We start from the raw sequence: 25,194 nt of genomic DNA, 5'->3' as shown, positions 1-25,194 counted from the left end.
ACGTGGATCGCTCCAAAATTTTGGTTTTCTTTTACAAATACTATTATCTTGTGTACATTTAAGTAACTTGTCTTCGTGGGAGGAATACCCCTTTAATGCAAAATTTACACTGGAAAGTTGTTGTCCTTGGTTGATATCTGTGGCCTCTAAGATCTTGGTGTATATTTAACAGGGCGAAGGTCATTACTAAACTGCAGCAAATTCATGTGTGCGATTTTCACCTGTGTCTGCACTGACAGCAAAATTGTATATCACCCAGACAGCCAACGTAAGGCTGGAGCTCCATGACAATATCAGTTTTAGATTTTCAGGGAAATTTAGGACCATGGTGAACATGGTACACACTGTATACCAATAGGAAATAATACAACCGTCCTTCTTGTTGCCTCTGAATTGTGCTGTCCCTCTGTTGTTCTTCCTGGAAACGTATGAATCAATTGATAAATGGGCATTACCACAGCCCATATACGTAGGTTGTGTCCCTGCACAGCGTAAAATGCGTTTTTTGGAAACCCATCTGTTTTTGTCCGTTTTTTATTGCGCAAATACGGAAAACCTGTCAAAACCGGATGCATTTTTAAAAAAAACGGATGCGTTTTTTAACACACACGTTTTTTAACCCCTTACCGACATGTGACGTAATAGTACGTCACATGTCGGGTCCCGGTACATGGAGAGGGCTCGCGGGCTGAGCCCTCTCCATAGCCGGTAAGTCTTTACTGCATATTGCAGCAAAGGCTTACCGGTAACACCCGCGATCGGTGCCGGCACCGATCGCGGGTGTTCTACCGCTGATCGCCGCCGGCAAAGGTGCCGGCGGCCTCAAAAAGACGGCAGCGCGCATGCGCCTCCATCTTTCCGTGGATCGTCGCTCCCCGTGACGTCATCGGGGAGCGGCAATCCGTCGCCATGGTAACTTCGGGTCTCACGAAGACCCGAAGCTACTTCGGGTTAACCCATTCATTACCATGTGCTGTCAGCACATGGTAATGTATTAGTAGTAAAATCCCCATATACTGCCATACTGTAGTATGGCAGTATATGATAGGATCGATCAGACAACCTAGGGTTAAAGTACCCTAGGGAGTCTGAAAAATAGTAAAAATAAAAATAAAAAAAAAGTTAAAATAAAAAAATTATAATAAAAAAACCTAAAAATTCAAATCACCCCCCTTTCCCTAGAATTGATATAAATATAAATAAACAGTAAAAATCATAAACACATCAGGTATTGCCGCGTCCGAAAATGCCTGATCTATCAAAATATGATAACGGTTTTTCACTGCGTTTAACCCCGTAACGGAAAATCGCGCCCAAAGTCGAAAATGGCACTTTTTTGCCATTTAAAATTTTTTAAAAAATTCTATAAAAAGTGATCAAAAGGTCGTACAGTCCTAAAAATGATAACATTGTAAACGTCATCAAAATCCGCAAAAAACGACACCACCCACAGTGAAATGCATGTGATCGGTAAACAATCGCCTGCGTTTCACAGGATACACTAATGAGATCGGGTCAAGGTACAGCCACCTGCGCCACAAGTGTTGGAAAAGAAGCAATACTGTGGCACTTGCACTTACACAAGACAAAGCAAGGATACAAACTTTAAAAATCTGCCAAAAAACTGGGGCAAAGTCAAAATGTATCTCCCCTCTCCCCCCCCCCCCCTCCCCTCCCTGGTGTCTATAGGGGAGATAATAGGGGCAGAATTCAGCACAAACCTATGAAGTAATACAGAGATAATCCCATTTTTATTCCTATGGTATTCAGCCTGCAAGTGCATTGGGGGCGGGTCTAGGATTTGCCTATAGACAGTTGCAGGTGCAATGGGGGCGGGTCTAGTTTTCCTGATTTGCCTACAGACAGCTGCAGGTGCAATGGCTTGCCTTTGTAACTGCTGTCCCTTTATTAGGAATATAGATTCTGGAATTTTCCCCGCCCCTGTTGCACTTATGGGCTGATTTGCATACCTGTAAAAAAATAATCAATTTGTGACCATAAAAGTATAAACTCCACAGCCCTGATCCATTACTGATGAAACTTATATGACAGCATTGCTATATCATCCCCCTCCAACTCACATCTTCTCTCAGTCACTTTTACATCCCCCAGGCAGAGATAAATTTAGGAATCTTATTCTCCATGGGGATAAATTAGGAGAACATGGTCCTAATTTTGCATTTATTAGCAGAACTTTTGATCATAATCACGAAATTAGGCCAAATCAAAGAAAGTTCAGTCAACAGAGGAAAACATACAGCAAATACAGAGGAGAAGTAAATTAGGTGAATCCTAAGGGCTTATTCACATGTGTCACACAGACTGCATGATCCTGTCATCCTGTCCTGATTGTGGACCCTCCTAATGGGGATCTATGATGCTACTTTTTATGGATTATTAGGGCCAAAATGAGATTTGCAGCCATAAAATGGTCCACATAGGAAGAAAGCTGAATCATTGTTCACAGCTTGGGTTACAATGGGGGTCATTTACTAAGGGCCCGATTCGCGTTTTCCTGACGTGTTACCCGAATATTTCTGATTTGCCTCGGGATTTCCCCTGAATTGCCTCGGGATTTTGGCACACGCGATCAGATTGTAGCGCATCGGCGCTGGCATGCACACAACGGAAATCGGGGGGGCGTGGCCGAACGAAAACCCGACGGATTCGGAAAAACCACCGCATTTAAAAAAAAATCTGTCGCGGAGCTTGCACTTACCTTCACTCAGCCCGGCTCGGTGTATTCCAGTGCGTTCCAGGGAACTTCAGCGCAGCAGCGCCACCTGGTGGACGTTGGAGGAACTACCTTAATAAATCCCGTCCGGACCCGAATCCAGCGCAGAGAATTTGCCGCTGGATCGCGAATGGACCGGGTAAGTAAATCTGCCCCAATGTGTTAACAACATCGTGTTTGTGGTGTAAATGTAGTGTAAACAAAGTGTTAACACAATGTTAAGGCGTTGAATTGCGGCTAGTGAGCTGTTAAAGGGATTATCCCAAGTCTTCAAGTTATTTCTACTCCACAAGATGGGGCATAGTATGGGGAGGGATGAGGGTCCGACTGCAGGTCACAAGGGACCCCCACAGGCAGGGGCGGACTGGCCATTGTACCCACCGGGAATTTTCCCGGTGGGCCGGTCGGTCCTGGGCCAGTCTGGGGCCGGTCCGGAGCTGGTCCGGGGCCGGTCCGTACTCCCCCCTTTCAACTTTTGATTTGACCTATAGTACCTGCATCGTACAATCGTTCCATGCAGGTACTATTAATCGCTACACAGACGCAGCGCAGCACCGCTGCTTCTGCGTCTGTGTATACCCGCAGCTACACAGGTCGCGCAATTGACGTCATTGCGCGACCTGTGTAGCCTGGAGGAGGCTGACACTTACCACATGTCAGCTGTCCGGCCCTCCCTGCAGCTTCGTGGCTTGGTGTGGAGGCGCGGAGCAGTGACATCACTATCCCGCGCCTCTACACCAAGCTACCGGCGAAGACCGAGGGAAGACAGGATGAAACCTGCGCCAGAGGTGAGTACAGGCAGTCCCCGGGTTACATACAAGATAGGGTCTGGAGGTTTGTTCTTAAGTTGAATTTGTATGTAAGTCGAAACTGTATATTTTATAATGGAAGTTTTAGACAATTTTTTTTCTTTTGCCCCAGTGACAATTGGAGTTTCAAAATTTTTGGTGTAATTGGACCAATAATTATCAATAAAGCTTCATTACAGACATCTTACAGCTGATCATTGCAGTCTGGGACTATAGTAAAGCATCCAGAGAGCTTCACCAGAGGTCACATGGGGCAGAGGGGTCCGTCTGTAACTATGGGTTGTCTGTAAGTCGGGTGTCCTTAAGTAGGGGACCGCCTGTATTATGTTTTTGTTTTTTTTGAATGATAGAATGGGGGGCAATATTCTATCTATGTGGAGCTGGCAGACAGCATAAATTCTATGTATGGGCAGGGGGCATTATTGATATCTGGGGCTGGCAGGGGGCATTATTGATATCTGGGGCTGGCAGGGGGCATTATTGATATCTGGGGCAGGCAGGGGCATTAATTATATGTCTGGGGTGGGGGGGCATTATTGATATCTGGGGCAGGCAGGGGCATTAATTATATGTCTGGGGCGGGGGGGGGGCATTATTCTATATCTGGGGCTGGCAGGGGGCATCAATTATATGTCTGGGGCGGGGGGTTGCATTATTCTATGTCTAGGGCAGGCATGGGCATTAATTATATGTCTGGGGAGGGGGGGGACATTATTCTATATCTGGGGCTGGCAGGGGGCATTAATTATATGTCTGGGGCGGGGGCCGGGGAATTATTCTATGTCTGGGGCAGGCAGGGGCATTAATTATATCCCTGGGGCGGGGGGGACATTATTCTATATCTGGGGCTGGCAGGGGGCATTAATTATATGTCTGGGGCGGGGGCCGGGGAATTATTCTATGTCTGGGGCAGGCAGGGGCATTAATTATATCCCTGGGGCGGGGGGGACATTATTCTATATCTGGGGCTGGCAGGGGGCATTAATTATATGTCTGGGGCGCGGCATTATTCTATGTCTGGGGCTGGCAGGGGGTATTAATTATATGTCTGGGGCGGGGCATTATTCTATGTCTGGGGCTGGCAGGGGGTATTAATTATATGTCTGGGGCGGGGGGCGGGACATTATTCTATATCTGGGGCTGGCAGGGGGTATTAATTATATGTCTGGGGCGGGGCATTATGCCATGTCTGGGGCTGGCAGGGGGTATTAATTATATGTCTGGGGTGGGCTGGGCACATTATTCTATGTCGGGCAAGCATGGGGCATTAATTATATGTCTGGGGCGGGCTGGGTACATTATTCAATGTCTGGGGTAGACTGGGGGCATAAATTCTATGTCCGGAGTAGGCTGGGGCCATTAATTCTATTTCTGGGGCGGGCTGGGCACATTATTCAATGTCTGGGGTAGGCTGGGACCATTAATTCTATGTTTGGGGTAGGCTAGGGTCATAATTCTATTTCTGGAGTAGGCTGGGGCCATTAATTCTATGTCTGGGGTAGGCTGGGGCCATTAATTCTATGTCTGGGGTAGGCTTGGGCCATTAATTCTATGTCTGGGGTAGGCTGGGGACATACATTCTATGTCCGGGGTAGGCTGGGGCCATTAATTCTATGTCTGGGGTAGGCTGGGGGCATACATTCTATGTCCGGGGTAGGCTGGGGCCATTAATTCTATGTTTGGTTTAGGCTGGGGGCATAAATTCTATGTTTGGTTTAGGCTGGGGGCATAAATTCTATGTTTGGGGTAGGCTGGGGGCATAAATTCTATGTCCGGGGTAGGCTGGGGCCATTAATTCTATGTTTGGTTTAGGCTGGGGGCATAAATTCTATGTTTGGGCTAGGCTGGGGGCATAAATTCTATTTCTGGAGTAGGCTAGGGCCATTAATTCTATGTCTGGGGTAGGCTGGGGCCATTAATTCTATGTCTGGAGTAGGCTGGGGCCATTAATTCTATGTCTGGGGTAGGCTGGGGGCATTGATTCTTTTTCTGAGGCAGGCTGGGGGCATTAATTTTATGACTGGGGCAGGCTGGGGCTATTAATTCTATGTCTGGGGTAGGCTGGGGCCATTAATTCTATGTCTGGGGTAGGCTGGGGCCATTAATTCTATGTCTGGGGTAGGCTGGGGCCATTAATTCTATGTCTGGGGTAGGCTGGGGCCATTAATTCTATGTTTGGGGCAGGCTGGGGCCATTAATTCTATGTCTGGGGTAGGCTGGGGCCATTATTACTACGCCTGGGAGGGGTAAGGGGGTTAAAGGAGAGAAAGAAGAAATACATTATCCTTACCATTACAGTATGTTACATTATGGGGCGCTATTTGTGTGGTATTAATATTTCAGGAGGCTCTATTACAGTATTTAGGGCACAGTATTGGTGGCAGCAGAAGAAGGGACAATGGGAAAGTGCAGAACATAAGCTGTCTGTGTGGTAAACTCTGCAGGAAAGCTGTGTACCTGGAGGAAGAAACAAGGTGATGGTGGGACTAATGGAGAAGATGAGGAACGAGAACAATCCGGGGATACGTCACCTGATGTCACTGGATGCAATAGGTGAGGATCTCATGTGTTTTCTGTAGCTGTATATGATAAATACAGATTTTTTCCGTGTTCGATTCTGTGTATATATGTTGTATTATAGTAGTTATATCCCTGTACATAGGGGGCAGTATTATAGTAGTTATATTCCTGTACATAGGGGGCAGTATTATAGTAGTTATATTCTTGTACATAGGGGGCAGTATTATAGTAGTTATATTCTTGTACATAGGGGGCAGTATTATAGTAGTTATATTCCTGTACATAGGGGGCAGTATTATAGTAGTTATATTCCTGTACATAGGGGGCAGTATTATAGTAGTTATATTCCTGTACATAGGGGGCAGTATTATAGTAGTTATATTCCTGTACATAGGGGGCAGTATTATAGTAGTTATATTCTTGTACATAGGGGGCAGTATTATAGTAGTTATATTCTTGTACATAGGGGGCAGTATTATAGTAGTTATATTCCTGTACATAGGAGGGAGTATTATAGTAGTTATATTCTTGTACATAGGGGGCAGTATTATAGTAGTTATATTCTTGTACATAGAGGGCAGTATTATAGTAGTTATATTCCTGTACATAGGGGGCAGTATTATAGTAGTTATATTCCTGTACATAGGGGGCAGTATTATAGTAGTTATATTCTTGTACATAGGGGCAGTATTATAGTAGTTATATTCCTGTACATAGGGGGAAGTATTATAGTAGTTATATTCCTGTACATAGGGGGCAGTATTATAGTAGTTATATTCCTGTACATAGGGGGCAGGATTATAGTAGTTATATTCTTGTACATAGGGGGCAGTATTATAGTAGTTATATCCCTGTACATAGGGGGCAGTATTATAGTAGTTATATTCTTGTACATAGGGGGCAGTATTATAGTAGTTATATTCCTGTACATAGGGGGCAGTATTATAGTAGTTATATTCCTGTACATAGGGGGCAGTATTATAGTAGTTATATTACTGTACATAGGGGGAAGTATTATAGTAGTTATATTCTTGTACATAGGGGGCAGTATTATAGTAGTTATATTCCTGTACATAGGAGGGAGTATTATAGTAGTTATATTCTTGTACATAGGGGGCAGTATTATAGTAGTTATATTCCTGTACATAGGGGGCAGTATTATAGTAGTTATATTCTTGTACATAGGGGGCAGTATTATAGTAGTTATATTCCTGTACATAGGGGGCAGTATTATAGTAGTTATATTCCTGTACATAGAGGGCAGTATTATAGTAGTTATATTCCTGTACATAGGGGGCAGTATTATAGTAGTTATATTCTTGTACATAGAGGGCAGTATTATAGTAGTTATATTCCTGTACATAGGGGACAGTATTATAGTAGTTATATTCCTGTACATAGGGGGCAGTATTATAGTAGTTATATTCTTGTACATAGGGGGCAGTATTATAGTAGTTATATTCCTGTACATTGGGGGCAGTATTATAGTAGTTATATTCCTGTACATAGAGGGCAGTATTATAGTAGTTATATCCTTGTACATAGGAGGCAGTATTATAGTAGTTATATTCCTGTACATAGGGGGCAGTATTATAGTAGTTATATTCCTGTACATAGGGGGCAGTATTATAGTAGTTATATTCTTGTACATAGGGGGCAGTATTATAGTAGTTATATTCCTGTACATAGGGGGCAGTATTATAGTAGTTATATTCCTGTACATAGAGGGCAGTATTATAGTAGTTATATCCTTGTACATAGGAGGCAGTATTATAGTAGTTATATTCCTGTACATTGGGGGCAGTATTATAGTAGTTATATTCTTGTACATAGGGGGCAGTATTATAGTAGTTATATTCTTGTACATAGGGGGCAGTATTATAGTAGTTATATTCTTGTACACAGGGGGCAGTATTATAGTAGTTATATTCTTGTACATAGGGGGCAGTATTATAGTAGTTATATTCTTGTACATAGGAGGCAGTATTATAGTAGTTATATTCTTGTACATAGGGGGCAGTATTATAGTAGTTATATTCCTGTACATAGGGGGCAGTATAATAGTAGTTATATTCCTGTACATAGGGGGCAGTATTATAGTAGTTATATTCTTGTACATAGAGGGCAGTATTATAGTAGTTATATTCCTGTACATTGGGGGCAGTATTATAGTAGTTATATTCCTGTACATTGGGGGCAGTATTATAGTAGTTATATCCTTGTACATAGGGGGCAGTATTATAGTAGTTATATTCCTGTACATAGGAGGCAGTATTATAGTAGTTATATTCTTGTACATAGGAGGCAGTATTATAGTAGTTATATTCCTGTACATAGGGGGCAGTATTATAGTAGTTATATTCTTGTACATAGGGGGCAGTATTATAGTAGTTATATTCCTGTACATAGGGGGCAGTATTATAGTAGTTATATTCTTGTACATAGGAGGCAGTATTATAGTAGTTATATTCTTGTACATAGGGGGCAGTATTATAGTAGTTATATTCCTGTACATAGGGGGCAGTATAATAGTAGTTATATTCCTGTACATAGGGGGCAGTATTATAGTAGTTATATTCTTGTACATAGAGGGCAGTATTATAGTAGTTATATTCCTGTACATTGGGGGCAGTATTATAGTAGTTATATTCCTGTACATAGAGGGCAGTATTATAGTAGTTATATCCTTGTACATAGGGGGCAGTATTATAGTAGTTATATTCGTGTACATAGGAGGCAGTATCAATCTACTCTTTCTCCGAATTGTACATGTATGGCACAGGGGAAAGTTATATAAGTCTGATCGGGTTGTGTGTTTGCATCATTTACTGATCGACAGGTCACATTCTTTGCGCATTAGATTCACTTACTAGCAATAGATGTTCTTGTTTTGCATTAAGGCCATCTACCAACAATTTGTCTGTTATAACCCCACCCACATTATCTGACCACACCTACTTGTTTTGACTCCGCCCATAAAATGGGGCCACTTTTATAGTTTTTTCCAGGGCCATTTTAAATTCCCAGTCCGCCCCTGCCCACAGGTCACAAGAGCTTTTCCTGCTGCTCCATTCAATAATCTGGGAGCATCAGAAATTGCTATTTCGGACAGTACCTCACCCAGTGATGGGAATTGGACCACTCTGGATTGTTGTGGGGTCTTGAAGGTTCTTGTGATGGGTGAGGGGTCCCAGCAGTTGGACCCTTACCAAGAACCTTACTATCCCATATTCTGTGTTTGGGGACAACTTGAATATTTGGTGAAAGCCCTTTATGGGGGTTCTGGGGGCTATTTGGTCACATAGAAACAAATGTCCTCCATGATAAGGAAAGGTGGTGACACACATGGCGTTTTTAGGCCGTTTTTAGATTGTAAAAAAAACGCATGCGTTTTTTTTTACGATCTGAAAACGCACTTACTAAAGATGACACCACCCGAAAGCTTCCTGGAGAAAAACCTGCGGCCTGAATGCAGAAAAATCTTCAGTCGTATTAATATGCAAATGAGCAATGCATTTTCACGGTGCAACGGTGGATGTGCAACGCTGAGTGGAGACCGGACGGTGCACTGGACCTCGCGGCCACGCCCATAGTGCACTGAAGTGCTCATTTGCATATATGTATAAATGAAGACTCCTCTGCAGCCAGGACACAGATCTTCTGAGGATAGATAAGATGAGAAACACCTCACCTATAGGGACGTATGGTCCGTGTATGTGTGACCAGGGGGGAGGCTCGTTATACTGACCGTACAGTCACTATGAGGCCGTGCACTGAGCTCCCCCTAGTGGTGGGGCAGGATTTACCCTCAGAACTATACAGGGCAGATACTGCAATGTATATATACATCTCATGGAGACACAGGAGCCGCCATGTTAGTAAGGCTCCTGGCTGAGGCCTATACATCGTGTTGTAGGGCCCTGTGATATCTGTATTCCCCTCAGAACATATAGATTCATATGTTTATGTCTAGTTTAAGGTTTCCAGAACCTGCAGCTCACATTTTCTCTCACTTTTTACCTCAGAATTTCTTCATTTACCTCAGGTTTCTTGTGACATGGCCGCTCTGTCCTGTACCTCACACATGACTGGCTGCTTAGACCCGCCCATACACATGCCACTCAACGCAATGGAGCCTCCTGATTGGCCACTCAGTCCCCCACAATACAGAAATGTCGCCCAGAATTGATGAGTTTTCCCCAAACTGTCCTAAAAAACCTGAATCTGATAACAATGAAATAACTCTGCAGAGACGTCATCTCATGTCACTGCTGTTTCTCCTGTTCCTGGTCCAACATCTTATAGATATCTTATAAATCTATCATCTTTCTCCTCTCTGTTTATTATCTATCGCCTATATATCTTCTATCTATTTCATATGGATCTATCTATCTCATATCTTTCTATCTATCTATCTCCTATCTATCTATCTCCTATCTATCTATCTCCTATCTATCTATCTATCTATCTATCTCATATCTTTCTATCTATCTATCTCATATCTATCTATCTATCTCATATCTTTCTATCTATCTCCTATCTATCTATGTATCTATCTATCTATCTATCTCATATCTATCTACCTCATATCTATCTATCTATCTACCTCATATCTATCTACCTCATATCTATCTATCTATCTATCTATCTATCTATCTAGAAGAAGTAAAATCCAAGTCAGCACAATCTTATAGACTCCTAATAAGGAGGGGGGCAGCGCCCCCAAAGGTTCTGGCTTGATCCTCTTGTAGATAAATAAAGGCACCACTGCACATGTGCAGGTTGGATCCACAGACGCTAAGATTGTATCAGCTGTGGACCAGAAGCTCCCACCAAGAAAGTTCTCTACAGAACCTTTTGGGTAATTTTAACCCCTTCTTTACACGCCAGTCTTTGCACTTGTACACTTTATGATTCCACTTTGTACTGTATAATTGTACAGCGAACAACGACATTGTTATATACATGTATTTGAAACCGATGCACTTTATCTTTGAATGTATTTTTTTTATATATATATTTTTGTACAATGATGAATAACACAATATTGCACAGGCACTTTAAGACACGCCTCTTTATGCTAATCACTTACTATGTTTTGCTATATATATCCAATATAGGTCACTTGTCTGTTGCTTGATGAAGGTGTCACACACCGAAACGTCGCCACTTGTTCAATAAAGTTCACCTTTTATTTTGAAATTTGAACCACGGAGTGCTGCCCGCTTTCTTGTCTGGTCTGTCTGTCTGGTCTGTCTGTCTGTCTGTCTGTCTTCCTCTGTTAACACATATGCAAAATATCACCAGTCACCCCATTTGGCTGATGACAAATATAATATCAAAATGATAGAGAATCCATTTTATGGAGTCTATGGCCTGAAATCCAAAGTAGTTTGTATCCTTTTGGGGAAGGGGTTAAAGGTGCTCGTTCCAGGTATCACATCACATACTTTATCTCCACAACAGATTATTATTGGTAAATATAAAGTAACATATTTGCTCTGAATGGAAAGTCTAATCTAATTTAAGGGACATCTACTATTAGTTTGAGTCCACAGCAGAGCCCCCTTTACAGAAATGTCCATAGCAGATGCCCCCCTTTACAGAAATGTCCACAGTAGAGCCCCACTTTAATTAATGAGCCCCCTTTACAGAAATGTACACATCAGGTGCCCCCTTTAATGAAATGTCCACAGCAGATGCCCCCCTTTACATGTCTATGCAAGGTGTCCCCCGTTCTTTACAGATTGTCCAGAGCAGCGATCCCCCCGTTAATGAAATGTCCATAGCAGGGCCCTCTTGAAAAATAAAACCTCAATACTCACCTTTGGCGCATTCCTCGCGGCTCTGTCTTCTCCTCTTCCTGCCCGCACGATGCGTGCACACACTATGACGTCACATCACCACAACACTGATGCGTCATGAATGTGCCTGGGCCGGAAGGAAAAGATGGCGTCATGGGGCCGGGAAGAAGAAGCCAGAGGTGAGTAGTTATTTTTATTTTTAAAGACTCATGGCAAATCTTCATATACGGCCCCATCCCCCCCGTCCGCCTATATGAAGATCTGCCATTGGAGCATGTAATGCTGGATATCTACCATGAGTCAAACTGATAGTTTGTGTCCTTTTAGTCAAAAAAGACTGGGGGGGGGGGGGTTCTCAGACAATCTCTATAATAGGTTATTTTGAGAAGGCGACATAATGGTCATTACTGGGAGATCAGTGCGGATCTGACCCCTGGGACCCCCATGAAGTTGTCCATCCAGGCAGAGTGTTTCACCATCCTGTTACTCCCCAGGTATTACATCTCTGACCCATTCCAGGATATTACCTTATTAATATTAAAAAAATACAATATGAATAATGATATTTTTGTGGTATGTGATTCTCAAAAACATCAAACATTCGGGAAGTAATGACCATAGACCATGGTTATAGAATTTGTATATTTTTCTTATTTCAAAAGTTAAATATAGAATTCTGTTGGCTTCCTGTTAGCAAAGAGCAGTGCACTGTGGGAACTCAGAAGACGCTCCCTATCCGTTCTCAGTGGAGAGTCAACCACATACAGATATGTGGTATGACTCTTTTTTTTGGTAAAGGACAAAGAAAACGACAGCACATCACAAATAAAGTAAGGCAGTTTCAACTTTTTCAATATTTCCTTCATTGGGTGGAACTCATTGTGAGGGGAACTTCCATTCTGTATGTAGACAGTAAAGACGTGTGATGTCATGATTGGACGGATTTTGGACTATCCTCAAAATAAAGAATACTCACCCCCTCCCATCCCTAAAGAACAAGAGCATGCCAGAAGGTTTTTGTCCAGGACCGTAGAGGTTAAGATAGCCCCTCCTTAGCCACATAAGTAGACAGCATCATTACACATTTATACCTCACAAAAATTGATACTAACTAGCAGGCAGGGGCGTAACTTGAGGGGTGCAGAGGTTGTGGTTGCACCCAGGCCCAAGAGTTTTAGGGGGCCCTTATGGTGTCACTTTCCCATAAGAGAAGACTATTACTATAAACCATACATTATAGTCGGGGGCCTGGCACAGACTTTGCACCAGGGCCCATCAGCTTCGAGTTACGCCACTGCTAGCAAAGATAAATCGAAACTCTGCTGCCTGAGCTGTAGAACATTGTCCCCTCCACAAGTCTACCCCGTGCAGAAGTAATCCTCACATTTGGTGTAAACAGAAACTATTTTTAGGTGTCCTGCTTTATAGTAGGTGACTGTCCCCCCCCCCCCCATCTAGCTGCAGGTGGTGCTGCCTGAGGCAAGAGGCTCAACACTCCTCATGGCTAGTACACCCCTGCCAACTAGTATCAGGTGATCCGCAATACTGTCTGGTTAGATTGTATATCCATGGACTCTATATTTGCTATGACCTTTGGGTCACAACCTGCGCCCACTGGTGGCCAGTCGAACCCTATATCACTGCATGGTAAACAGAAGACTCTTTATATATACTGTATATAAATACTTCCCATTGATCACTGGAGGACACCCATGCCTTAAAAGTTGGAACTGTTTTTGAGTATTGCTGGCCCTGATTCTGGATATGACCCCTGTTTCCCCTATTAGCCCTACTTTTGGAGATCTGTCATTGCCACCTTACAAAGTATTCCCTGCTCAAATTAGTCGTCACTCAATATTATACTAAGCAAGTCATATTTTGTGGCTGTAGGCTAGAGATTTTCCGTCTTGTTTCTGTGATTTGCGGCGATGAGATGTTCTTGGACATTCGCACTGGATGCTCCAAGAGTAATCAGCCATAAGAACCACAAGAGCCACAGGAGCCATAGTCACAAGGACAAGGTACTCACTGCATCTACGTCTCATAAACTAGAGAATCTAGTGAGAACTGGAAAGCATTTTTGGAATCAGCAGCTAAAAAATACCCAGAGTATTTAAAAAAATCTCGGCACCACGAAATATTGGGGCAGATTTACTTACCCGGTCCATTCGCGATCCCGCGGCGCGTTCTCTGTGGTGGATTCGGGTCTTCCGGCGATTCACTAAGGTAGTTCCTCCGTCGTCCACCAGGTGTCGCTGCTGCACTGAAGTTCATCGGAATGCACTGAACTTCACCAAGCCTGGTGCAGGAAAGCGCGTGTCCAGCTGCACTTTTTTAAAAAAAATGTGGCGGTTTTTCAGAATCCGTCGGGTTTTCGTACGGCCATGCCCCCGTTTTCCGTTGCATGCATGCCGGCGCCGATGCGCCACAATCCGATCGCGTGCCCAAAAAACCCGGGGCAATTCAGGGAAAATCGGCGCAAAACTGAAAAATTCGGGTAAAACGTCGTAAAAACGTGATTCGGGTCCTTAGTAAATGACCCCCAATGTTTCATTTCTTCCCAGTGTAATGAATACAGATCCTATTCAGCATGAAGATACTATACGTAGTGGCCCCAATTAGGGCATGTGACCCGGCAGAGATTTCAGCACCTATAAGTAAAATCTTTGCTAATTTCGCACTCAAGATAAAAAAAGCACAAAATTCAATAAAAAAAACTTCAGATTAATTAACAAACAATACATATATTTTAACCAAGTGACTTCATGCCAAGGCATCTCGTGGCCCCCTGCTGCATCCCGTCACACAATCCTCACAAATAATGTCAGCGCATGCTGCGCGGGTAAAGAAAATTCAAGCCGTTAACAAAGAGAATAATAGTTTAATATAATCGGGCGCCTGCGGTTAGGAACCGTCTTCGAGGCCGATCGGCACATACATCTATTTACTGGAGGAATCTCGTCAAGCTAAAACGTCCAATAATTATGGGATATTAGAGTATTAAACGATCAGCCGAGCAACAATTTTATTTGCTAACACGATCGTCCCCAAAAGTCCCCGCTGGGTTATTACGAGCGTCTGGTAAGACACATAATAAAGGCGATTAAATAATAAGTCTCTCCCTCTCCGGGTTTTCCCTTCAGAATAAGATCACGTCCCGGCTCGCCGTCTCCATGGGCCGTTCCTTCTCTATTTGTTGGCTGTATCTTGCGTGTTGATAATAGAAAATAACGGCAACGGTGACCACATTAAAAAACAGGCTGAGCAGCAGAAGCCAGAATGAAAAGCCGTACGTATTCTTCGTAGATCCGAGAACGTCGCTGCTGGTGTCCATCGCATCTGCTATTACCTTTGCAAGTTTGTTGGCTTCCGTATTAACTGCGAACAGGATCATGGCAAGAAGAACTGCAATCCCTGGAAGAAAAATGATGTGGTTGAGAAAGTTCAAAAGAAGTACTAAGGGTCCGCGGCCGCACTTTTGTCGGATTTTCTGACATTTTCAGGGATTGCACGGCTGGGATGGGTCTTTAGCAGGGGATTGTGTAGCACACGATCGGATTTTGGCGCAGCTGCGCCGGCTTTCATGCACACTATCTTAGTGAATTGCGGCACGGTGCATTATCGTTGGACAATGCACTTTCGGGGAACTCCAGCGGCCGGGTAGGTAAATGTCCCCCTTTGTGTCATTTTTGAATCCTTTCAGACCTTCGCCTCCAGCATGTTTTGCTCTTTATCTAGACAGGTTCAAATAATCTTTTATTTTGTGTGCGGGGCGCGATGCACCAGAAGCGTTGTCCTGCGGTCAGGAGTAACGCCCCCCTTCCCAAGAAAAACAGCGCCCAGCAAAAGTGGAAAAATTGAATATCTAAATATCCCTAGTTAAAGTTAATGGGGACTATTTTTTGGCTGCTATCATGGGCAAATTTTCCAATGGGAACTTGGTCATACAACAGTTTAAAGACAAGAATATTTGTAAAAAATCAATAGTCGCAATCAGATCTGCAATATCTCTTGTGATGTAAAAGTTGGAAAAGTTAGTCTTGTTTCAACGTCTAGCACCCAATGGGGCACATTTACTTACCCGGTCCGTGGAGTTCACTGAAAGTTGTCTGACGATAATGCTTTGTGACACGTTTTGCTAAGATCGTGCGCCCGATATCCTGCATGTGTGGCTTCCCCGCTCAGGTCCCCGGAGTTCACCTTCTTCTTCCTGGTGCATGTAAGTGCATTGTCCGTGTATAATGTGCTGTGCGGGGAGTCACTAAAATCGTGCGCCCGATATCCTGCATGTGTCGCTTCCCCGCTCAGGTCCCCGGAGTTCCACCTTCTTCTTCCTGGTGCATGTAAGTGCATTGTCCGTGTATAATGTGCTGTGCGGGGAGTCACTAAGATCCTGCGCCCGATATCCTGCATGTGTCGCTTCCCCGCTCAAGTCCCCGGAGTTCACCTTCTTCTTCCTGGTGCATGTAAGTGCATTGTCTGTGTATAATGTGCTGTGCGGGGAGTCACTAAGATCCTGCGCCCGATATCCTGCATGTGTCGCTTCCCCGCTCAGGTCCCCGGAGTTCACCTTCTTCTTCCTGGTGCATGTAAGTGCATTGTCCATGTATAATGCGGTGTGCGGGGAGTCACTAGGATCCTGCGCCCGATATCCTGCATGTGTCACTTCCCCGCTCAGGTCCCCGGAGTTCACCTTCTTCTTCCTGGTGCATGTAAGTGCATTGTCCGTGTATAATGCGCTGTGCAGGGAGTCACTAAGATCCTGCGCCCGATATCCTGCATGTGTCGCTTCCCCGCTCAGGTCCCCGGAGTTCACCTTCTTCTTCCTGGTGCATGTAAGTGCATTGTCCGTGTACAATGCGCTGCACGGGGAGTCACTTAGATCGTGCGCCCAATATCCTGCATGTGTCGCTTCCCCGCTCAGGTCCGCAGGAGTTCACCTTCTTTTTAGTGGTGCATCGAAGTGCTTGGGCTTGCAACACAATTTGATAGTTAAATCCTGTACTCAGTCCGAATCAGTGACCGCAAGCGACACAATCCCAGCGAAGACCCCTGTTAAATACCTGTCACAGCTGTGCAAAACCAAACTCGAAAACGTTGGAAAGTCCGATGAAAGTGCGCATGCGGACCCTTAGTAAATAAGCCCCAATGTCTTCATTGAGAAGATTGGGTTACTCTATGGTAATAAAAGAGTGATTGGTTATTTAGCATCATTAGAACAACTATTTCTTCAAAATCCCTCTTACACATAAAATTGGCCTGTCCAATAGACCCAACTTGGTCAATTTTCCCCATATGTGCCATCTAAGGAGAGTCAGGAAGCCCCATACACATCAGCATCACCATGATACCTTACCATGGGATCTTCCAACAAGACTATCCCACCATAACCTACAGCGTTACTATAAAAATAACGTGGGCAGAACTGACATTATAAAAGCCTTCCGTCTGTCTTATGTATTGACCTTTAGGAAATCAGGACCTTTTGCCGACTGAAAGCTAATTGAAGACCTAGAATATGTTTTTATGCCTAAATAACAATGCAGGAAAACAATATCAAAATGTTGTTGCCCTGCAGTAAATCCAAATAGTCAAGAGAGTCTGATTGGAAGGTTACAGAGTATACAGTAAGTAGTCCCAGAAGCACCTGGGGTAAGAGATCTGCAGTAAGTGGGTGCTCTATTATCAGAAGCTGATACATCCTCGGGGTTTCGCACCATTTTATGGATGTGATGTGATCCCTTATGGGGCTGTTATTGACCTTATTATTACCCCTGGAACCTAAACCATCAAGTGTTAGTGCTCACATGTTACAGACCTTAGACGACTTTGTCTTATGGAAGTGAATGGGGGAAAAGATATTGACCTGTGATAGGTGGATCAATGTAACCACCGAAGGAATGCTCAAAGCAACATATGAGTAGTGAGGAGTCCTGGGAGACTACTCTACACTCAACATGCAAATGAGCCTCAGGGGCTTGTGTGTATGTGACAGAAGCTTCACTTGGCTCTACCGGTTGTCACCGATTCTCTGGCAGGGGAGGGTAGAGAGGAGGCGGGCATAAGCACCAAAGATAGGCGTGAATAATTATTAGATGATGGAGACAGAAGGGGTCACGTACACGGGAGCCCCTGAGGCTCATTTGTGTATTTTTCAAACCTCCTTTTCACTGAAAATATTTTGGAAAATATTTTGGTGGGTTAAAACCACCAAACCCACGTGGTTGATGTCCTCTAAGTCATTTAGAATTCAAATTTTAGTCTTGCACTTACCGCTTGTTGCAGTCCATACATAAACTCCGAGCGGGCCTAGGAACGTCAGATAGGGATTGCTGACGCTGTTCAAGAACGTGGTAGCTGAGCCGAGGAACGACGATATCAGACCGAGAACCAGTAATAACACAACAAGGATGTGGATGATTTTAACACTGTTCTTGTCCATCAGTATCTGAAAAACTGAAATTTGAAGTTATCTTTGTATGATTTCAAATCTGACACAAGTATTTAGCGTTATTTACAAGTATTTCAGTCCTGTAGTAAAAGAATTCTCCACATTTGTTAAAAAGGAACATATTACACAGAAGGAGCAATTTTGCTACAAAAAGTACAAACTTACAAAGTTGCACCCTCTAGAACAGTGATGGCGAACCATTAAGATACCGAGTGCCCATGCTACAACCAAACCCACTTATTTAAATGCAAAGTGCCAACATGGCAATTTAAGCAGTTACATGTTTCTACCTGTTTAGTCACAGCTTTTAATTGTATCGGTGTCCTAGGGACACCAATACAGTTGAAAGAAAGAGGAGACATTCAGATTATCATTGTAGCTTCCTTCCAGGGTCCCATGTACAGGAAGAACTGTGGGGCCCAGAGCAGGAGCTCCAATAATAACGCAGCCTTGTCTGCACCCAGGCAGCTAAGGATGTGTAGCTTTAAAATAGCCCTGATCACAGCACATCCTGGGTGGCCAGGGATGGCAGGAGGAGGTTTTGAGCCCTGGCCTGGGTGCCCACAGAGAGTGCCCCTAGTGCCATAAGTTCAGCGCCACTGCTCTAGAAGTTCTGCTGACAAATACACATGGGGTCTGACCAGAGGTGTAAGAATATTATGGTCCCTACAAGTCTGGAATCACTCCCTACATCAGGTACTAGAATCAGCTTCTTGAGGAATGGAGAATGTGTCCCTTCTGCTGCTTTCAATCTGCGGGTTCAGGACCTTCAAAGGTCCTCAAATGGCACCTGTGTACATGTGTATTGAAAGCCGAAAACGAATATAAGAGGATTTCATGGGTGAAAGTCCTTCTCAGTGTAAAATTAGGTGGGTGGTTTGGGTAACCACTAGAAGGCTTGGGCCCCGGGCTGCTGTCCAAACTGCCTATATTATAGTCCACTACTGGGTTTGACCATCAGGACCCCTATCAGCAGGAGAACTATGACTACGAGGTCCCCTGGGCTGCTGTATACACCCCAAGACTTGGATCAGCCGTCCTGTAATCCTGTAAACAGATGGACGAATCTTTGTTTGTGTGACTGCCACCTCTCCTGATTCCCTCGTATACACACAATGGGCGGCTTATCTCCCAAGAGCGGAAGGAACCTCATTGTAACTTGCAAGATACTAATCCCCCACAATATCTGATATCAGAGTAGATTGGGTACGGCCCATATACAATGGTCAGTCCAACCCAACAGGATGATCAGAAAACATCTATCTGTGTCTAATAAGAGGGTTCGGGCCTCATAAGACGGAGACAGCTTGGACTCCGTTCAGGAAATCATCCTACAAGTCTTACCTTCACGGCCGGTCTTCGGGGTGTCAAGTCCCAGCCCATTAGTGACAGTCTTAAGGTGAGTAGTCCAGAACAATCCAAGGACAACATCCGCATGTCCAGAATAGTTTGTACCTGTGAATTCAACCTTACTGGAGACCCATTCCCGAGTGCCCAGACAGGCGCAGATGATGACAAAGGACCCGAGGCTTGACCCAAACCCAGCAAGGAACAGCAGGGTCTTCTGTTTGGACGGCATTCCTTATACTTGTCTCCCTGACTGCAGTCCACCCTTTGTCAACCTTCTAGAAAGACGTAACCAGGATTGAATATTTGCAGTTTTCCCATTGAACCTTGCACTCTCATAGCCATAAATGTCCCTGGTAATCTGTAGCCCTGTGGTTGTAGCTACAACAGATAAATGCTGATGATCTGGGAGACAAGGAGGTAATGTATTGAGTATTTGAATAGAATGCTCCCACTATTCATATGTAGCAGAGTCGAGTTGGTTCGTTTTGCATAACATCACATTTGATTTTACCTTTTATTTGTTGTGAGGGGTTGGATAATGGAAATGTAATAATTATTCGAGTTGTTAAAATGTAACTTTTGCTGCCTGCAACTTGTTGTATATGAAATGCAGGGCCCTGGGGGGCAGCACGTGACCAAGGGAACTTTTTATGCACCATCATACGACATTGGGGCGTATTTACTAAGGTTCCGCTGAACGTATTTCCATCGGGTTTTCCGTCGATTTCGGGGACAGCACCGCAGGGACAGGTATTTAGCAGCAATTGTGCCGCACGCAAACGGATTTTGGAGCAATCGCTCCAGCTTTCATTCGACACTAATCGGGGGGGCGTGCCGGCACACGATCCGATAGATTCAGACAAACCGCGGGATTTAACTTACATACACCGGGAGGAAGGTGGTGATCTCCAGCGGGTCTGAGCAGGGAAGCGACACATGCAGGATATTGGACGCACGATCTTAGTGACTCCCCGCACAGCGCACTATACAGGGACAATGCACTTACATGCACCAGGAAGAAGAAGGTGAACTCCGGGGACCTGAGTGGGGAAGTGACACATGCAGGATATCGGGCGCACGATCTTAGTGACTCCCCGCACAGCGCATTATACACGGACAATGCACTTACATGCACCAGGAAGAAGAAGGTGAACTCCGGGGACCTGAGCAGGGAAGCGACACATGCAGGATATCGGGTGCAGGATCTTAGTGACTCCCCGCACAGCGCATTATACACGGACAATGCACTTACATGCACCAGGAAGAAGAAGGTGAACTCCGGGGACCTGAGCGGGGAAGTGACACATGCAGGATATCGGGCACACAATGTAAGTGAATCGCGGAACAGTGCTTTGTCGCTGGACAATGCACTTTTGGGAACTCCTCCGGACTGGGTAAGTAAATGTGCCTCTATATGTCACTGATATAATTATTTCAGTAAATACTTACATTTTTCATCTAATAACAATCCTGAAGTAGTATCGTCCCTCTGTTATTTCTCCTGGAAACCTATGAAGAAATCACCAGTTCAGGATCAGTCCTGACACCCTGATACCTGCTGCCCATGTCACCAAGACCACAGATAATGGTCACAACCAGTTGTCAATGTATTCAAAATTTCTAGTAGGAGTCAACAGAACAAGTTATGAGAAAATATGTCCCTACACTTTATGACTTCCCTTTCTAAAGTCTGAGGGAAGTGAAAATGAATTCTTCACCAGTTCTCTTGTGACTTTGTGAAATTCCTCTATTTTCAGCGGACAATGTGCGACCATTGCACAACCTCAGGGTTTCCCGACATCGCGAGTAACTCACCAGGTTACCTAAAACATGACAAACATATTGGATGGAGCTTGGAGACCCCAATAAAGGGCATTTTGGGAGAAATATTGATAGCCCATTATGGCTTCTCTCTAATCATCCCAGAATCAAGGGGATAACCTCAGATTTTGTGGCGGGTGGGATGTGATGATGTCATCACGCCTGTCAGCAGCCCAGATAGAGAAGCTGAGAGAGCTGCAGCAGCTCAGGCAGAGAAGGAATCCAAGCTGCTGCGGGGAACCAGGAGAGGAAAGGTTCCCATCCATTTTCTTTATTTCACAGCAAATATGGAAAAGTAGAGAACATTGAAGGCATTTAAGAACAAAGGGCTACCGAAAGGGGGCAGTGAAAGTGTGGGGACAATAGGGGACATTTTACATAGGGGGCTGCAGAAAAGGTGGATTTATATGTGAGGCGGTTACAGAAAGGGTGGGCACTATAAATGGGGGGACAGAAAGGGGGTAAAGCAGGGGCTATGTGCCATAAACTCTGTGGTCTACTATGGGCACTGCATTATAAAACTTGAGAGGTAAAAGAGGTCATGGAGGGATGATATTTATATCTGTGATATTTGATTACCCGTTCTATCTTTATAAAATTTTAGAATGTAGGTCAAAACAATAAAAGATACATATACAATACGGAAACTTTTACCCCCATCTCAACGGGCTGCCCTTGGACCCGACCCTGAACTTCAAAACATGAACAGGTTAATTATGATATGGGTGACCCTATTAGGGTCTTATACTTACCCTGTTTACGTTTGGGATTACTGGCCAATCCCTTTAATTTCTTGCATTTCAAAACATCTCAAAAGGTCAAATTTTACCCAGGTTTGGGAGACTCCATATTAACACCCGATTGGCTTCATCTGCTGAGCATTTAGGAAATCCCCTTTAATGACAACTTGATGTCACTTCTAAAACTGCACCACAAAGCAATTGGCTTCCAACTAAATTCTTCACAAAGAGTATGATGATAATGATATCTGTCACTATAACCACAGTAATACTAATAATAGCGTAATTGTTACAGAAACTTAGCAAATATCCTTATCTATCCCTGCGCTGAGCTGTTCTGCATGTCCCATAACTCCTACTGATGACATCAACAGGAAATTCATGGATCCTCCCTCTTCTATTTACACAAACCATTTGCGCCATAAACGGGGACTGAACTTTATCATCGTCACCTGTAATAGCCAGACATGACCTCTGACCTCAGTAATATGGACACAACCACAATATATCCCTTTTATTTTATGTAAGTTTTATGTTTATGGCCACATTGTTTCATTATAGTTTAGATTTATAACCGTTCTCTGAATGTTCTGTCATAGTATCAGGTATAATATAATATGTACAATGTATAATATACAGGTGCGAGTAGGGAGGCAGGTAAGTACATCTCTTCTATCCACTGACTGGTGGGAAGAACTAGGTCAGACACCGATCTGATATTATCAACGTTCAATGTCCAGCTTTTCTTCATAGGAAAGTAAATGGTGCTGAAATTAAAGCTGTCAGACTCCGTCAGACCATCATTCAACCCCCAGAAATTATTGGCAGATGCCCAAAGCAAAGTTACCATCTATATAAATATATACAGTATATACAGCAGCAAGGAGGAGCCTCTAACCTGTGATTCCCTCGCTGTTGTGAAACTAATTCTACCAGTAAATTCTGGTAGAATCATTAGCAGTTTAGGTTGCAGTAAGCTCCTGACCTATGTATAGTAGAGGCTGCAGTAAGCTCCTGACCAATATATAGTAAAGGCTGCAGTAAGCTACTGACCTCTGTATTGTAAAGGCTGCAGTAAGCTCCTCACCTCTGTATAGTAGATGCTGCAGTAAGATCCTGACCTCTGTATAGTAAAGGCTGCAGTAAGCTCCTCACCTCTGTATAGTAGATGCTGCAGTAAGCTCCTGCCCTCTGCATAATAAAGGCTGCAGTAAGCTTCTGACCTCTGTATAGTAAAGGCTGCAGTAAGCTCCTCACCTCTGTATAGTAAAGGCTGCAGTAAGCTCCTGCCCTCTGCATAGTAAAGGCTGCAGTAAGCTCCTGACTACTTTACAGTAAAGGCTGCAGTAATTTCCTGACCTCTGTATAGTAAAGGCTGCAGTAAGCTTCTGACCTCTGTATAGTAAAGGCTGCAGTAACCTTCTGACTACTTTACAGTAAAGGCTGCAGTAAGCTTCTGACCTCTGTATAGTAAAGGCTGCAATAAGCTCCTGACTACTTTATAGTAAAAGCTGCAGTAAGCACCTGACCTCTGTATAGTAGAGGCTGCAGTAAGATCCTCACCTCTGTGTAGTAGATGCTGCAGTAAGCTCCTGCCCTCTACATAGTAAAGGCTGCAGTAAGCTCCTGCCCTCTGTATAGTAAAGGCTGCAGTAAGCTCCTCACCTCTGTATAGTAAAGGCTGCAGTAAGCTCCTCACCTCTGTATAGTAAAGGCTGCAGTAAGCTCCTCACCTCTGTATAGTAAAGGCTGCAGTAAGCTCCTCACCTCTGTATAGTAAAGGCTGCAGTAAGCTCCTTATCTCTGTATAGTAAAGGCTGCAGTAAGCTCCTTATCTCTGTATAGTAAAGGCTGCAGTAAGCTCCTTATCTCTGTATAGTAAAGGCTGCAGTAAGCTCCTGACCTCTGTATAGTAAAGGCTGCAGTAAGCTCCTGGCCTCTGTATTGTAAAGGCCGCAGTAAGCTCCTGCCCTCTGCATAGTAAAGGCTGCAGTAAGCTACTGACCTCTGTATAGTAAAGGCTGCAGTAAGCTCCTCACCTCTGTGCAGTAGATGCTGCAGTAAGCTCCTCACCTCTGTATAGTAAAGGCTGCAGTAAGCTCCTCACCTCTGTATAGTAAAGGCTGCAGTAAGCTCCTCACCTCTGTATAGTAAAGGCTGCAGTAAGCTCCTTACCTCTGTATAGTAAAGGCTGCAGTAAGCTCCTTATCTCTGTATAGTATAGGCTGCAGTAAGCTCCTGACCTCTGTATAGTAAAGGCCGCAGTAAGCTCCTTATCTCTGTATAGTAAAGGCTGCAGTAAGCTCCTGACCTCTGTATAGTAAAGGCCACAGTAAGCTCCTGACTTCTTTATAGTAAAGGCTGCAGTAAGCTCCTGACCTCTGTATAGTAAAGGCCACAGTAAGCTCCTGACCTCTGTATAGTAAAGGCCGCAGTAAGCTCCTGGCTTCTTTATAGTAAAGGCTGCAGTAAGCTCCTGACCTCTGTATAGTAAAGGCCGCAGTAAGCTCCTGGCTTCTTTATAGTAAAGGCTGCAGTAAGCTCCTGACCTCTGTATAGTAAAGGCCGCAGTAAGCTCCTGACTTCTTTATAGTAAAGGCTGCAGTAAGCTCCTGGCTTCTTTATAGTAAAGGCTGCAGTAAGCTCCTGACCTCTGTATAGTAAAGGCCGCAGTAAGCTCCTGACTTCTTTATAGTAAAGGCTGCAGAAAGCCAGAACTTTTCTTTAATTTTTTTAAATATTTTTTTGGTAATATTCGACTTTCACATTGAACCTGCTGTGTCCACAATAACAACATAAACAAAAGTGTTTTTATTGCCCCATAATAAATATATCATAAACCTATTTTTTCAGATGTTGTGATTTCGGGCGCTTCCTGGTGCACATGACTTTTCCTGCTGGATTTTATTATTTATCACAGCGACCTATTCCAGCTTATCCTGTCTCCATGTACAGATTGATGGAG

The 25,194-nt window shown here is 44.0% G+C and overlaps 1 protein-coding gene and 1 long non-coding RNA gene across 3 annotated transcripts in view; both read right to left on the bottom strand.

The window, feature by feature from the left end:
* The window catches only part of LOC140105894 (uncharacterized), a 46,589-nt gene extending 36,449 nt beyond the window's left edge, over positions 1–10,140 (bottom strand). The window contains exon 1 of the long non-coding RNA XR_011850671.1: positions 10,104–10,140. This is a non-coding gene — a long non-coding RNA (uncharacterized lncRNA). The remainder of the gene's footprint in view (positions 1–10,103) is intronic.
* Positions 10,141–14,653: 4,513 nt separating this feature from the next.
* The window catches only part of CLRN3 (clarin 3), a 47,339-nt gene continuing 36,798 nt past the window's right edge, over positions 14,654–25,194 (bottom strand). The window contains exons 1-3 of one of the 2 annotated variants that reach the window (XM_072130041.1): positions 19,663–20,190; positions 18,141–18,323; positions 14,654–15,281 (exon numbers count right to left, since the gene is read on the bottom strand). In XM_072130041.1, coding sequence (XP_071986142.1) covers positions 15,007–15,281; positions 18,141–18,323; positions 19,663–19,897 — 693 coding nt within the window. In that variant the 5' untranslated portion in view covers positions 19,898–20,190 and the 3' untranslated portion in view covers positions 14,654–15,006. Of the gene's footprint in view, positions 15,282–18,140; positions 18,324–19,662; positions 20,191–25,194 lie in introns of those variants that run through there. The other variant, XM_072130042.1, reaches the window with a different exon arrangement.

The sequence above is a fragment of the Engystomops pustulosus genome, chromosome 11, assembly GCF_040894005.1.
Source record: "Engystomops pustulosus chromosome 11, aEngPut4.maternal, whole genome shotgun sequence".
In the NCBI taxonomy this organism is placed as follows: domain Eukaryota; kingdom Metazoa; phylum Chordata; class Amphibia; order Anura; family Leptodactylidae; genus Engystomops; species Engystomops pustulosus.
Note: the sequence above shows the minus strand (reverse complement) of the source record. Positions and strands in the feature narration are given on the sequence as shown.